The following is a 16,455-nucleotide window of genomic DNA, read 5'->3' on the forward strand; positions in this document are numbered from 1 at the left end:
AGATATAGAGAGGAAAACATATTTACTTATATATTTTTTCACATATGTTTATGGAAAAAGACAGAAAACGATTATGAATTTCTTTCTTAATGCCATACAGCGGTTCTTTAAGGGATCAGGGGGAAATAATCAAGGCTTTAACTACCGTAATTTCCAGACTATAAAGCGCACCTGACTATAAGCCTCACCAGCTAAATTTAGGGGAAAATACAGATTGCTCCATATATTAGCCGCACCCGACTATAAACCGCAGGCGTTTTGATGTGTAATTACCGTAGTATATAGGGGTTCCTGCTACCACGGAGGGGATTGTCGGGACAGAGATGACTGTTTGGGAACGCAAAGCGTCCCATTTATTAACAATAAATCTTTTAATCATTCAATCAAACTTTCACATCTTTGACATGGCGAACAGCATTCGTGCAGAGTACAAATAATACAACGGTGCAAAGTAATACAAAGTGCTCGCCTGTAACACGGCAGTAAAAGTGCAGTCCCGCGGCCGTTTACGTTATCAAAATAACCAACCATTCATTGACGTCAAGGGTACGTGCAGCAGCTCTATTTCCTTCTTTGACAGCCAGATCGATTGCCTTTAACTTAAAAGCAGCATCATATGCACTTCTCCGTTTGTTTTCCATGTTGAGGGTGTTTGCATGAACACAAACTGTCGCTGAAGCTCTCCTACTCTTTGTTTTGCTCTCGTTACCTGGCGCCAGATGTCTGCCTCGGTCTCGCGAATCCTCGGTAGTGCGCGCCCCTGGTTACCGTAAGCCGTAGAAAAGCCGCACCGTTGTATAAGCCTCAGAGACCAGAACGAGGGAAAAAAGTAGCGGCTTATAGTCCGGAAATTAAGGTATGATTAAATATTAATAAGAGAGGCAGAGAGGCAGTGCACAGCCCATACATTATGAGCTACAGACATGTTTTTCTCATGTTTCCTGCTCTAAACACGGGTTTGGTTCTCCTTCGTCCCAGGCACGTTTACTGCTCTCAGCTTGGGTTAAAGGCATAAATGACTGTTCAATCAATTATCAATTATTTAGGATTTACAGCTGAAAGCAGCGACAGTAGTGATCATACACGGTCACGGAACCATCATCTTCATGCAAATACACCATCTTTGGCTGTAAAGTGATCACACACAACTGAATAGAGAATCTGGCTAACTGGGAAAGCACAGCAGGAAGTACTAACTTTGGGTCATTATTTGACTAGTGGGTGGTGGCACTGGATCCCTGACAGTAGAGTACCTCCTGTTGGGAAGCTATTTTTATTGCGCACGCACACACACACTCACATCTCAGAGCGGGAGGGGGCACATACAAACGTTTGTACTGCTAAAGTGAGAAAATTTACCATATTGTGTTTATAACAACAACATTCCTCATCAATAATTCTGATATCATATTGGGTGGGTTGTGATGGCTGGTTCGGATTATTGGGTGGGTTGCAACCCATTAAAATGAATACAAATACATTTCAAATAATTAATGAAAATACAAATGAAGGCAAAAAATAAATAAATAGGAATGAATTCAAAGGGACATTAAGTAAAATAAAACATCAATGTAAGCCTTCATATCGTTTTTTATAAATTTAATTACATATTAATTTATTGAGTATTTTTTGTTTTTCGACCAAATCACAATAAAATCAAACCATAATATCATAAAAACATTAAATCTGAAAATAAAAAATATATCATAGGCCGTTCGTAAGAATTGTTCAATATATTTATTTCTCACATGTAAACACTGACATGAAAAACAAACAACACCTTAAATGTATTAATAATACACTTAATAAAGTAGTGATTATCAGAATATAGCACAACATCGTCTGCATATTAAAAATACTGACTGCAGTGCATCTTAATACCACAGAAGAAGAAAAGGCACAAATACCCTAAGAGTCATCAGAGCGCCATAAAAAAAATATATCTGTAAAAGAACAAGAACAATAAATGTGGAAATATAAAGACAAACAAAAGTTTAAATTATTATTTTTTTCTGTGTTATATTGCATAGAATGCCATTTATTTATTTTGATCCCTTTATTTATTATTCTTTTATATTTCATTGTCTTTATATTTCCATATTTGTTTATTTTATTTTTGCTCTTAATGTTTATTTGAGTAATATTAACTCATGTATTAAACTGCACATTCATTTTACAGATTTATTATTCTGCTATGGCACTGCTGTGACTCCATACGCAGAGTTCTGAATGATTGTCATTCAAAAAATACTAATATTTAACAACAGTATGGCTTAACAATATAAAAATACTAAAATAAATACACAGGTGTTATGAAAATAAACAGCCTGAGTGAAATAGCTGAAAAAACCTTTGAAGTTTGGTTTAAAGTGTCAGATTTAACCATCTGACTGTTTTAGATTGAGATTTTCACTGGTGCACTGTTGTTGTTTTCTCTCAGAAATATTTAGAGTTAAAATGTGTCGCTGGTTCTCAGTGCAGCGATTATTTCAACAATCCCTTCATTATTTATACTTTTAATATGAAACTGCAAAAAGTCTCATAATCTAAGTTTTAGTTTAGAAAAAAGCAGCGGAAGTAACATTTTTAGTATTTTGGCTTTTTGAAAAGTTGCTGTTGAATTTCAGCCTTTTAAATAAAATAAAATACCTGAAGGTTCAATATTCTGGTGACGCTGCAGTTTTGTTTTTACAGCCGTCTCCTGGTCCGGACGGGAAACGGTTTCCCAGAGCGAGTGATTCAATTCCTCTAGGAGGGAAATATATTTTCAACGCCGTCACTTTACACACACGTCTCTGTCAGTTTTGTTTGATAATATTTAAAATATAAAAGGCTACAAAAGAACATTTACATCAAAGAGTTTGAGCTCTTTACCTTGAGGAACCGTGTACTCACGCCCATCCCCAATTTGGTACAGAGTGTTACACAGGTAGACCTGTGTCCTCTCCTCAGGTGTGTCCTCTCAGCACTGCGTCTCCTTGGTGTCTATCTGATGTTGTCTCTGCAGTCGGAACATTAACGCCTTCTCACTGCGACTCGTCACATTTTTCTCCGTCAGGTCCTCGAAGGAACGCTGAGTCGACCCTGCTGGACGCCCAAACGCCTCCTCCAGCGCCTCCTCGTCAAGGTGCGAGTCCAAGCTGGGGTCCTCCTGTATAGTGGCCATGCGGGGGCTGTCCAGAGGGGCGGAGTCCGGACAAGGGGCGGAGCTAGGGACCGGGGGCGTGCTGGTCTGTTGGGGGCTGGACGGCTGGAATCGCAGCCCAGCGGAGGAGGTGCTGGTCGGGAAGGTCGGCGGTTTAAAGATCCGAACGGACGCAGACTCCAGGCTGCTCAGGAGCTCGGCATTCTGGGAAAATCCACAGTCAGTAAGTTCCACATTTCAAGGTAAAACATATTTATTATATTATTTAATCTTTTATCACATTACTATATTTTTATATTAATAATAAAACTCACACTAGGGAAAAACATAGACTTGGTCGTCTGTTCGTATTGTTTATCCAGCTTCTTGTCCTGAAAGACAAAATAAACATATTAGGAACTATGATGGGCGTGGGGCGTTCAGGAACTTAAATGAGCGTGGGGCATTCAGGAACTGAAGTGAGCGTGGGGCATTCAGGAACTGAAGTGAGCGTGGGGCGTTCAGGGACTGAAGTGAGCGTGGGGCGTTCAGGAACTATAATGAGCATGGACCATTCAAGAACTTAAATGAGCGTGGGGCGTTCAGGAACTAAAATGAGCGTGGGGTGTTCAAGAACTTAAATGAGCATGGGGCGTTCAGGAACTTAAATGAGCGTGGGCCGTTCAGGAACTGAAGTGAGCGTGGGCCGTTCAGGAACTAAAGTGAGCGTGGAGCGTTCAGGAATTTAAATTAGCGTGGGTTGTTCAGGAACTATGATGAGCGTGGGGCATTCAGAAACAATGATGAGCGTGGGGCGTTCAGGAGCTTAAATGAGTGTGGGGCATTCAGGAACTGAAATGAGAGTGGGGCGTTTATGAACTATGATGAGCGTGGGGCGTTCAGGAACTATGATGAGCGTGGGGCATTTGGGAACTATGATGAGCGTGGGGCGTTCAGGAACTGAAATGAGAGTGGGGCGTTTATGAACTATGATGAACGTGGGGCGTTCAGGAACTTAAATGAGTGAGGGGCATTTGGGAACTATGATGAGCATGAGACGTTCAGGAACTGAAATTAGCGTGGTGTGTTCAGGAACCATGATGAGCGTGGGGCGTCGGGAACTGAAATTAGCGTTGGGTGTTCAGGAACCATGATGAGCATGGGGCGTTCAGGAACTGAAATTAGAGCGGGGTGTTTATAAACTATGATGAGCTTGGGGCGTTCAGGAACTAAAATGAGTATGAAAGGAATCTTACACTTCAACAAAAAGACACAAAGTAGAACACGGCTCTAAATTGTGTGTTATATAATTCAAAGAGTATTCTGGTAAAGATTATCCTTATTTTTGGGACAGTAATAAACAGACCCACCACACAGTGGACCAGGATGCTGAAAGGAACCCAGAACAGCAGAGAGAACGCCACCACTGAACCCACGATGTTATCAGCCAAGAACTTCCCAAACGTGTTGATGTCCAGCTTATCGATGAAATCCCACAGACGCTCCACCACGTCCTGAACCTGCTTCATGCACTTCCCCTGCAGAGACACGTCCACACACACACGATACTTCAAGATCCCAACTGGACCAGATTAAACTGGGCCTGATTAAAGCGGAGCAGATGGACTCACCGCTCCGTCACAGAAGCCCACTGTGCAGGGTTTGCCTTTACGCAGGAACAGGAAGTTGCCTGTGATGTCCTGGAAGGGAGCGCAGATGCCGCTGCTGCTGCGACAGCAGACTTTACACGACGAGTTTGTTTCTACAGAGAAGAGACGGAAACAAACACGTTACAAGTCATGATCCACCCGGGGAACAGGAAACAGTTGTGGAGCTAAGAATAATTAACAAGTCAAAATAGTCAGCTATATTTATATATAAAATAAATACAAGTTAATGTATATTCACTGAGTAATGCAATGAGTTCGGGGCATAAAGGAATAAAAGTGGGGGCGTTCAGGAACTGAAATAATTAAAAAATCCTCCAGATACATCCAATAAAATAGAAAAACATACATTTTACTGCACTATATACAGACTTTACTTACTATTTTTAATATTTTGAATTTACTTACTAAAACATTTTTTTGAATTTGATGTATTCTTTTGTATTGATTTTTAAATCAGTTCATGTATTTATTTATTTTTTAAATATTTGTGATGTATTATTAATAATTGTAAAGTATTATGTGTGCTTGTACTTGAGGAATGTCACAGTGTGGCGTTAGCAGTAGCAGAGCGTTACCGTTGCAGGCGCAGGGCTGCAGCTTTAAGACGGCCTGACAGAAGGGAACGCACTCGCCGTTCAGACACTCTCCGCTGTCCAGACACACGGTTTTATCTGCGGCGTTCTCTGGAGGAGGACACTCGCTGCTGTTTCCTGTAAACACAAAGTGAATTGAATTGAATTGTCTTTATTGTCATTGTACCAGTACAACGAACTTTAAAGTACAATCCCTTAAAGTGCAGAAATAATTTAACATTAAAAGTATAAAAAAAGAATAGACTAGAACTTTAAAAGACACATTTAAGATGACACACACACACACACACACACACACACACACACACACACACACACACACACACACACACACACACACACACACACACACACACACACACACACACACACACACACACACACACACACACACACACACACACACACACACACACACACACACACACACACACACACACACACACACACACACACACACACACAGCTTTTGGATAAATACTGTTCTTAAGTCTATTAGTCCGAGCATTTAGAGACCTGACAAAGTCTCCCGTCACAGCTGCGTCTCTACAACGCCTGCTCATGTGACCTCTGACCTGCGAGCCCACCTGTGCAGTACGAGTGTCCTTTGCAGGTGGCGTCGATGGGCTCCTGACAGACTTCACCTTCAGACTCGAACCTGCAGTTTTTACAGCACGCACTGTTCCTGTCGCTGCACACAGAGAAGACGGAGACACTGAACCAGCAGAAGCTTCAGTGACTGACTTTTATCGAGAAAGTTCCAGGACTCTCTGGCTGATTATTATATTATTATTATTGTTGTTGTTGTTGTTGTTATCGGACGTGTCTCTGACCTGCACTGAGCTCCATCTGTCAGCCTGCACTCGGCGGTGCAGCAGCGGTCCGAGTTGATGTGCAGCAGTCCCGGGTCGCACTCCTCGCCCTGCTCCACCCGAGAGTTTCCGCACACGTTAATGTTCCTCTGCTTGAAGCAGGACGGCGCCTTCGTCCTCAGACGCTTCACTATGGAGCGTTTGCTGCAGTTGGAGAACATCTGGCACAAACACAAGTTTATAAAGAGTTTGTTTCAAGCAGTCGTGGACCTGTGGAAAACCTGGACGAGAGAGAAGAGAAGAGCCACCACCTTGTTGTTGACGTGGTCTCCGCTCACGGCGATGGGGTACATGACGTACTTCCCTCCCTGGTCCTCCCGAGGGGCGCAGTCCGGGATGTTGTCGGGGTCATGTTCCGCTCCGAAGTTATGGCCGAGCTCGTGAGTCGTCACCAGGTCGGCTTCCTGCGGACACGACAACATGTGACAACTTCCGGAGCAACAACCTCGCTAACATCTGAGACTGGGTTAAAAAAGACATCTTCTGATTCAAGTGGATCTTCATCTGAATGATCTGATACCCTTAAGATACAATTGAATGTAACTAAAGAGCTTTTAATGTGGAGAAAAGAGCTTATAACATGAATAAAAAGGGCTTGTAATGGGAAAAAGGAGCTTTTAATATGGAGAAAAGAGCTTAGAACATGGATAAAAAGAGCTTTTAAGGAGAAAAGAGCTTACATCATGAATGAAAAAAGCTTTTAATGTGGAGAAAAGAGCTTATAACATGAATAAAAAGAGCTTTTAATGCAAAATAGAGCTGTTAATGTGAATAAAAAGAGCTTTTAATGTGGCAAAAGAGCTTTCAATGTGAAAGGAAATTGCTGTGTGAGATAAAAAAGAGCTTTTAATGTAAAAAAAAGTGCTTACACATGAATAAAAATAGATTTTAAAATAAATAAAGCACTTTTAATGTTAAAATGGAGCTTTTAATGTGGAGAAGAGAGCCTATATCATGAATAAAAAGAGCTATTAACATGAGTAAAGCACTTTTAATGTTAAAATGGAGCTTTTAATGTGGAGAAGAGAGCTTATATCATGAATAAAAAGAGCTATTAACACGAATAAAGCACTTTTAATGTGAAAAAGGAGCTTTTAATGTGGAGAAAGAGCCTTTAGTATGAATAAAAAGAGCATGCTATTAATGCAAAATAGAGCTGTTAATGTGAATAAAAAGAGCTTTTAATGTGGCAAAAGAGCTTTCAATGTGAAAGGAAATTGCTGTGTGAGATAAAAAAAGAGCTTTTAATGTAAAAAAAGTGCTTACACATGAATAAAAATAGATTTTAAAATAAATAAAGCACTTTTAATGTTAAAATGGAGCTTTTAATGTGGAGAAGAGAGCCTATATCATGAATAAAAAGAGCTATTAACATGAGTAAAGCACTTTTAATGTTAAAATGGAGCTTTTAATGTGGAGAAGAGAGCTTATATCATGAATAAAAAGAGCTATTAACACGAATAAAGCACTTTTAATGTGAAAAAGGAGCTTTTAATGTGGAGAAAGAGCCTTTAGTATGAATAAAAAGAGCTTTTAATGTGGGGATAAAAAGCTTTTAATGTGGAGAAGAGAGCTTATATCATGAATAAAAAGAGCTATTAACACGAATAAAGCACTTTTAATGTGAAAAAGGAGCTTTTAATGTGGAGAAAGAGCCTTTAGTATGAATAAAAAGAGCTTTTAATGTGGGGATAAAAAGCTTTTAATGTGGAGAAAAGAGCTTATAACATGAATAAAAAGAGCTTTTAATGTGAAAAAGTGCTGTTAATGTGAATAAAAAGAGCTTTTAATGTGGAGAAAAGACCTTATAACATGAATAAAAAGAGCTCTTAAATGTGGAGAAAAGAGCTTATAACATGAATAAAAAGAGCTTTTAATGTGAAAAAAGCACTTTTAATGTTAAAATGGAGCTTTTAATGTGAAAGAAGAGCTTGAATGTGAATATAGAGCTTTTAATGTGAAAAGAGTGTATTGGGAATTAAGGGCTCTTAAAGTGAAAGGAAATTTCAAAAAATACATTTTAAGGTAAATAAAGATCTTTTTGTGTGGAGAACGAGCTTTTAATGTGAAATTGTCATGGTTCCAGTCGGGATGCATCCTGGATGGATTTCAGAGAACACAAACCAACCCACCTTAGTGAGGATGGTCTTCCCGTAGTTCTTGGTGCTGGTCAGGCCCGTGTTGAGGTAGATCGCTTTCTGCTCGTTTGTAGATGAAGGACAGGCTTCAGGACAAAGAACACCAGTTGAAATCATTAACGTCATGATTGTTATTGTTATCTGTATGTATTTCATTGCTGGTGTTTCTGGCAGCTTCACCTTTGGAGCAGAGTCCTCCGGGTATGTCTGGTTTGGACGGAGCGACGTAGGCGAGCCCCAGGGTGCCTTCGTCAAAGTCCTGGTAGGTGAAGAGGTGAGCGAGGCAGACGTTGGAGGCTTTCTCTGCCATGTCCACACTGAACTGCTGCAGAGGCACAAAACCAAACGGGGATTCATCCACCGCTGAAAATAGTCCCCGACACATTTGTATTTACATTGGGGCGAGTTTGTCTTGTGTCTTCATGTACAGGCTCCATTAAAAGTTAACTCGGCAAGGGTCCCATAAGAGAACTGACCAGTTTAGGCCACACTTATTAATATATGACATTAGTGGTATACTGTAGAAATATTATATAACATATATATTATTATAATATAATATATTAGTAACGGTAAAATATCACATAAATATCTATATAACTAAGGCGCCACTGGGCATCAAGATGCTAATTTTGGTTAGCGCCTTAATGGTGATTCCCATTATGTGTTAGCATTGAGCTAACAGACTTTTAAATTTCTTTTTTAAAATTGTAAATCAGTAAACATTTCAATGATACAAATGAACATCTAACAGACTAAACACTAATGCCCGTGGTTGTTTCGATTATGCTAGCAACAGGAGTTATTTTTTTGCCGTTGTGATGCTATTTACTGTGAAAGCGTACTGTGGGGGGTTCCCATTATGTATTAGCATTGAGCTAACATTCGTATCCACTCTTGGCTTCATAAAGGCATGGACAGAGTACTGAACACAAAGAGATACTAAATGACTGAAAGTGGACAAAAACATCGAAAAACATGCACATAAACATGATCTTTCTCCACATTAAAATGCACGCCTCTCCTTCACATTAAAAGCTCTTTTTCACATTAAAAGCTCTTTTTCACATTAGAATCTCTTTATACCATTAAAAGCTTTTTATTCGCATTTAAGTCCCTTTCCGACATTAAAACCTCTCTTTCACATTAAAAGCTCTTTTTTCCCATTAAAATCTCTCTTTAACATTAAAAGCTCTCTTTCACATTAAAAGCTCTTTTTTCCCATTAAAATCTCTCTTTAACATTAAAAGCTCTCTTTCACATTAAAAGCTCTTTTTTCACATTAAAATCTCTCTTTCACATTAAAAGCTCTTTTTCCCATTAAAATCTCTTTCACATTAAAAGATCTTTTTTTTTACATTAAAACCTGTCTTTCACATTAAAAGCTCTCTGTTCAAATCAAACCCCCTCTTTTTCACATTAAAACTCCTATTTTTTTTTACATTAAAATCTCTTTTTTACATTAAAATCTCTTTTTTACATTAAAATCTAACTAAACCAACATATCAACTACAAATGACCCAAAATGACTAAAAAACAGACAATGAAAACAAGCACGAAGAGACAAAAAGTCTCAGTTTCTGGACTCTGCGGTTTGTGAAACACATAGTTCTGGTTCTTTACCCTCTTGGTAGAACGTCCCTTTGGTTGTCTTTTTCATTTTGGACTTTCTTCAGCTTGCTGATTATTTAGTCATAACGAAATGAACAGTGTTGCTTTTACCTCCAGCAGCTTCTTGACGTCCCAGACGCCTCTTCCCTCCACCGGACTTCCTCTCATGTTGAAGTGACTCTTCCCCTCCGCCACAGCAGTGGGACTTTTCTCAATGATGATCTGTAGGAAACGCACTTGTTTTCAGTGTCACTCGCCGTCTGATTGTTGTTTTTAAAAAGGGAGGTTCCAGAGTTCTGACCTGCTGAATCTGAACTCCGTAGCCCGCAAACTCCTCGTCCCACGACGTATTTCTGTAGATGTCGTCCACTCGGTCGATCAGTTCGATCTGAAAGCAGAGCAACAGTCGTTAAAGAGGTGACGGAGGTTAAGCCAAAGCCCCGTGCGTGTGTCGGTTACTGACCAGGTAGTTGAGCGTGGTGCTCTCCTCCTCGCGACCCATGTGTTTGAAGAAGCGATAGTCGGCGACCAGCAGCAGAGGACAGGTGTTCCTCCTGTGGTCGTGCAGCTGACGCTTCCCTCTGGACACTGACTCTGAGCAGGAGATTAAACACGTTTATTCTGTTCAATCAAATTCAATCAAATATCAACGTTACATTTGTCTTCGCTGCAATAACAGTTCTTCATTCATCAATTATCATATTTGTCTTCAATATAAACTCAACACCTGCTTCAGGGTTTCACAGTAAAAGCCTTTCATTGTAGCAGAGAACAGTAAAATGCTTTTGTTGTGAAGCAACTACAGAACTTATTAAAAGCTCTTTCTCCACATTAAAAGATCCTTTTTCACATTAAAAGCTCTTTCTCCGCATTAAAAGATCCTTTTTCACATTAAAAGCTCTTTCTCCACATTAGAAGATCCTTTTTCACATTAAAAGCTCTTTCTCCACATTAAAAGATCCTTTTTCACATTAAAAGCTCTTTCTCCACATTAAAAGATCCTTTTTCACATTAAAAGCTCTTTCGCCACATTAAAATATCCTTTTTCACATTAAAAGCTCTTTCTCCACATTAGAAGATCCCTTTTCACATTAAAAGCTCTTTCTCCACATTAAACGATCCTTTTTCACATTAAAAGCTCTTTCTCCACATTAAAAGATCCCTTTTCACATTAAAAGCTCTTTCTCCACATTGAAAGATCCTTTTTCACATTAAAAGCTCTTTCTCCACATTAGAAGATCCTTTTTCACATTAAAAGCTCTTTCTCCGCATTAAAAGATCCTTTTTCACATTAAAAGCTCTTTCTCCACATTAAAAGATCCTTTTTCACATTAAAAGCTCTTTCTCCACATTAAAAGATCCTTTTTCACATTAAAAGCTCTTTCTCCACATTAGAAGATCCTTTTTCACATTAAAAGCTCTTTCTCCACATTAGAAGATCCCTTTTCACATTAAAAGCTCTTTCTCCACATTAAAAGATCCCTTTTCACATTAAAAGCTCTTTCTCCACATTAGAAGATCCCTTTTCACATTAAAAGCTCTTTCTCCACATTAAAAGATCCCTTTTCACATTAAAAGCTCTTTCTCCACATTGAAAGATCCTTTTTCACATTAAAAGCTCTTTCTCCACATTAAAAGATCCTTTTTCACATTAAAAGCTCTTTCTCCACATTAAAAGATCCTTTTTCACATTAAAAGCTCTTTCTCCACATTAAAAGATCTTTTCGCCACATTAAGATCCTTTTTCACATTAAAAGCTTTTTATTCGCATTTTAAGTCCCCTTACCACATTAAAAGCTCTTTTCACATTAAAAACCTTCTTTCACATTAAAATCTCTTTTTCAAATTAAAAGCTTTTTATTCACATTCTATGTCTCTTTTTCATATTAAGAGCTCTTTTTCACAGTAAAATCTTGCTTTCACATTAAAAGCTCTTTTCACATTAAAAACCTTCTTTCACATTCAAATCTCTCTTTCACATTAAAAGCTCTTTTTCACATTCAAATCTCTCTTTCACATCAAAAGATCTTTTTCATATTAAAATCTCTCTTTCACATTAAAATCTCTTTTTCAAATTAAAAGCTATTTATTCACATTCTACGTCTCTTTTTCACATTAAAAGCTCTTTTTCAAAGTAAAATCTTGCTTCCACATTAAAATCTCTTTTGCCACATTAAAATCTCTTTTGCCACATTAAAATCTCTTTTTCACATTAAAAGCTCTCTGTCACATTAAAAGCATTCCATAGGTGAATGAGAGGCTGTTCTGATTGGTGTTAGCATCCCACCCTTTCTAAAGTGTTAACACCCACTGACCTCCTTCCTCTCTATCGTCCATCGTGGCCGCTTCAACGCCGTTGGGCAGGAGGTGGGCGGGGTCAGAGGTCACGTAGCCACAGACTGATGGTTGCTGCAGGCGGCTGAGGTTCCTGATGTCGTCTGAGCGGTAGATCAGCAGACGGCCGTCAGGGGGCGCCGACGTGAACCTCCACAGAGGCTGGACACAGAAGCAGAACAGCGGGTGAGTCACGTTACTGACTCCAACGTGACGTCGACAAGCATCTTGTTTTAATATTCAAAGAGCTTCTGTTTACTATCATGTGTAATAAATATTCACATTTAAGAAGCTAGAAACAACAAAGGTTTTCTGTCTGGAAAATTAGCATTTAGCTCAAAACACAGCATTTAAAGCTTTTTTTAAAAAAACATTTAAAGCTCTTCATTTCATGAAGATTGTGTTTTTTCTAATAACTAATAAAAACAAAACTTGGTTCAGTGATGGAGCCAGTGTTTGTGTCTCACCTCGACGTTGTACTCGGCCTCGTCAGTCAGGATGTGAGCGGAGAACTCGTGGTCGTCGATGTGAGCCTGAACGCGAGAGTTTTCCTCCCCTGCAAAAGGAAACAAACAAGAATAAAGTATTTTACTTTAAGATAAAGGAGACGACGAACCCCTGAGAGGCCCCGACTCTACAGGAACAACACACACACGTCCACTCTCACACATTATTGCTCTCTTTGCAGTAATTAAGCCTCTATTTTCAGACAGTTTATGTTCCTTTATTGTCATTTTGGGCCATCTATAGTCATTTTCTGTACTTTTTTAATCATTTTGTGTCTATTTTCAGTCATTTTGTGTTGTTTGTAGTCATATTGTGTCTGTTTTTAGTCATTTTGAACCTCCATGTGGTCATTTTGCAGTTGTTTTGCATCTAGTTTTCAGACATTTTACATACTCCTGTGGTCGTTTTGTGTCTATATTTAGTTATTCAGCCTCTCTTTGTGGTTGTTTTGGGTCATCTGTACTTGTTCTATGTACTTTATGACAATTGTGTCTCGATTTCCAGTCATTTTGTGTCGTTTTGATGTCTTTTTGTAGTCGTATTATGTCTATTTATAGTAGTGTGTGGTCATTTTGTAGTTTTTGTGCATCTATTTTCTGTCTCTTTATTGTCATTTTGTAGTAGTCGTTATCTGTACTTTTTTGGATCATTCTGTGTCTCTTTGTGGTCATTTTTCTATTTTGTCGTTTTGCCCCTTCGTTTCATTTTCATCAGCAACATTTTGTGAGTCGGGGCCCCTGGGAGTGTGCCAGGTAGACCCCGTTCAGTAAAGGTTTACCGATGACATGTCCGGTGAAGTAGTTGTGTCTGTTGACCGACACGCTGCGCTCCTGTCCGTCCTCGTCTACGACCACGGCTCTGAAGTCGTCGGTGAACAGCTGGTCGTTGGTCCTCAGGTAGAGTCTGAACCGCCTGCATGCACGCACGCACACGCACACAAACACACACACACTGTTGTCTTCTGGAGTCTCTGAATCATTAAAGCATGTGAGTTGTGACCTCTGACCTCTGCAGGGCGTCGAAACTGAGCAGCTTCTCCACGTGCGTTTGAGTTTGGACGTCGCGGCGGCGGACCGAGTGCGTCTGCAGGCTTGAGAAGGGCAGCACGGCGAAGTCATCCAGCATCGCCCGGAGAGACGCTGCAGAAGGAACACGGAGGAACAAACTCAGGACTTTAGTGGTTAAAATGTCATTATTTTGATTTAGGGAATCATGCCAATGGGAGTTTAATTCATAATTATGACTTACAGGCTTATTGTATTACTTTAAATCTTAAATATTACACATGCTTATAATGTAAGTATGGAAGTTAACTAAGATATTAAACCAGAATTGGTACTTATTATCTTAGTTAGGAAATCTAAATATTGACTCTGCCCTAAGTTTAACTTTAAAACTCTAATATTTACCACAATATCTCATATGTTTGACTTTAAACTTAAATATTTAACACAATATCTCATATGTTTGACTTTAAAACTCAAATATTTAACACAATATCTCATATGTTTGACTTTAAAACTCAAATATTTAACACAATATCTCATATGTTTGACTTTAAAACTCAAATATTTAACACAATATCTCATATGTTTGACTTTAAAACTCAAATATTTAACACAATATCTCATATGTTTGCCTTTAAACTTAAATATTTAACACAATATCTCATATGTTTGACTTTAAATCTCAAATATTTAACACAATATCTCATATGTTTGACTTTAAAACTCTAATATTTAACACAATATCTCATATGTTTGACTTTAAAACTCAAATATTTAACACAATATCTCATATGTTTGCCTTTAAACTTAAATATTTAACACAATATCTCATATGTTTGACTTTAAAACTCAAATATTTAACACAATATCTCATATGTTTGACTTTAAAACTCTAATATTTAACACAATATCTCATATGTTTGACTTTAAAACTCTAATATTTAACACAATATCTCATATGTTTGACTTTAAACTTAAATATTTAACACAATATCTCATATGTTTGACTTTAAAACTCAAATATTTAACACAATATCTCATATGTTTGACTTTAAACTCTAATATTTAACACAATATCTCATATGTTTGCCTTTAAACTTAAATATTTAACACAATATCTCATATGTTTGACTTTAAAACTCAACTATTTAACACAATATCTCATATGTTTGACTTTAAACTTAAATATTTAACACAATATCTCATATGTTTGACTTTAAAACTCAAATATTTAACACAATATCTCATATGTTTGACTTTAAAACTCTAATATTTAACACAATATCTCATATGTTTGACTTTAAAACTCTAATATTTAACACAATATCTCATAAGTTTGACTTTAAACTCTAATATTTAACACAATATCTCATATGTTTGACTTTAAAACTCTAATATTTAACACAATATCTCATATGTTTGACTTTAAACTTAAATATTTAACACAATATCTCATATGTTTGCCTTTAAACTTAAATATTTAACACAATATCTCATATGTTTGACTTTAAAACTCTAATATTTAACACAATATCTCATATGTTTGACTTTAAAACTCTAATATTTAACACAATATCTCATATGTTTGCCTTTAAACTTAAATATTTAACACAATATCTCATATGTTTGACTTTAAAACTCAAATATTTAACACAATATCTCATATGTTTGCCTTTAAACTTAAATATTTAACACAATATCTCATATGTTTGACTTTAAAACTCTAATATTTAACACAATATCTCATAAGTTTGACTTTAAAACTCTAATATTTAACACAATATCTCATAAGTTTGACTTAAAGATTCTTATAATTTTGAATGAGCTCATATATATATGAGTTAGGAAATGTAATTATTGTCTGCCTAGCCTAATTGTGACGTTAAACCCAAACATCTGATGCATATTCTCTGACCAATAACAGAGTTAATATTTAATTGTTCAACTTTTCCTTAAATGTCTGTATAGTTGTGGCGGCTTTGACCTTCCACACTGTCTTCATTAAGCCTGGCTGTGCAGTGTGGTCAGGCACATACAACCTGACACTTTGTAAATAAAGCACGTTTGAAGCACTCACGGTAACGTTGCTCTTCCGTATCTGCAGACGGAGAAACGGCTGGTCCCGTTAAAACGGTAAAAACGGTTAAAAACAGGACTTCTCGTCCCATGTCTGACGTGATTGACGGATGTTTAATACTCTTCTTTCAGTTGCAAAGTCTCGACGCAAAGACTTTAACGACAGTTTAGATGAAAACGCTGACATGGAAACACATTCCTGGGGAGAGTTGAGTGAATTCGGTCCAGATGAAGTCTTTGTTGATTAAAACACGCAGAAAAATCGTCTTTAGTCCGAAAAACCAGGAAGAGAAACAAGAGTGAAGCTAGCTAGCGCCGGCGGAAGTGCGCCCTGCACTCTTCACAATAAAATAATAAACAACGGCAAATACTTTTTTTAGGTGTAAAATAAATACATAAACTCGTAAACATAAATAACAAATAACTAAGTGACAGCAACGAACAATTAATCAGAACCACCACGCACACAAAAAATAAAGAAAAAAAAAACAGAAATGAAATAATATTAAATGTAATAAAATAG

The 16,455-nt window shown here is 37.7% G+C and overlaps 1 protein-coding gene across 1 annotated transcript; it reads right to left on the reverse strand.

Annotated features, from left to right (window-relative positions):
* Positions 1–1,780: 1,780 nt before the first annotated feature.
* On the reverse strand, positions 1,781–16,190 carry adam17b (ADAM metallopeptidase domain 17b). Its single transcript, XM_083933673.1, has 18 exons — positions 15,934–16,190; positions 13,856–13,988; positions 13,628–13,761; positions 12,810–12,898; positions 12,324–12,504; positions 10,472–10,602; positions 10,310–10,396; positions 10,120–10,230; positions 8,578–8,722; positions 8,392–8,483; positions 6,511–6,663; positions 6,221–6,420; positions 5,975–6,078; positions 5,370–5,504; positions 4,756–4,886; positions 4,495–4,662; positions 3,460–3,516; positions 1,781–3,349 (listed from the first exon to the last, which is right to left on the reverse strand). Exons 1-18 carry the CDS (start codon positions 16,022–16,024, stop codon positions 2,963–2,965), a joined length of 2,529 nt encoding a protein of 842 aa, XP_083789799.1. The 5' UTR covers positions 16,025–16,190; the 3' UTR covers positions 1,781–2,962.
* Positions 16,191–16,455: the final 265 nt, after the last annotated feature.

Source organism: Echiichthys vipera (genome assembly GCF_963691815.1).
Source record: "Echiichthys vipera genome assembly, chromosome: 19".
Classification (NCBI taxonomy): domain Eukaryota; kingdom Metazoa; phylum Chordata; class Actinopteri; order Perciformes; family Trachinidae; genus Echiichthys; species Echiichthys vipera.

Coding starts and splice junctions, on each gene's coding strand:
- adam17b (XM_083933673.1), bottom strand. CDS start 16,024: ATGGGACGAGAAGTCCTGTTTTTAACCGTTTTTACCGTTTTAACGGGA. Junction 8,723..10,119: donor ACGTCAAGAAGCTGCTGGAG/GTAAAAGCAACA, acceptor GTGCCTCTGCAG/CAGTTCAGTGTGGACATGGC. Junction 6,421..6,510: donor GAGACCACGTCAACAACAAG/GTGGTGGCTCTT, acceptor TGTTTGTGCCAG/ATGTTCTCCAACTGCAGCAA.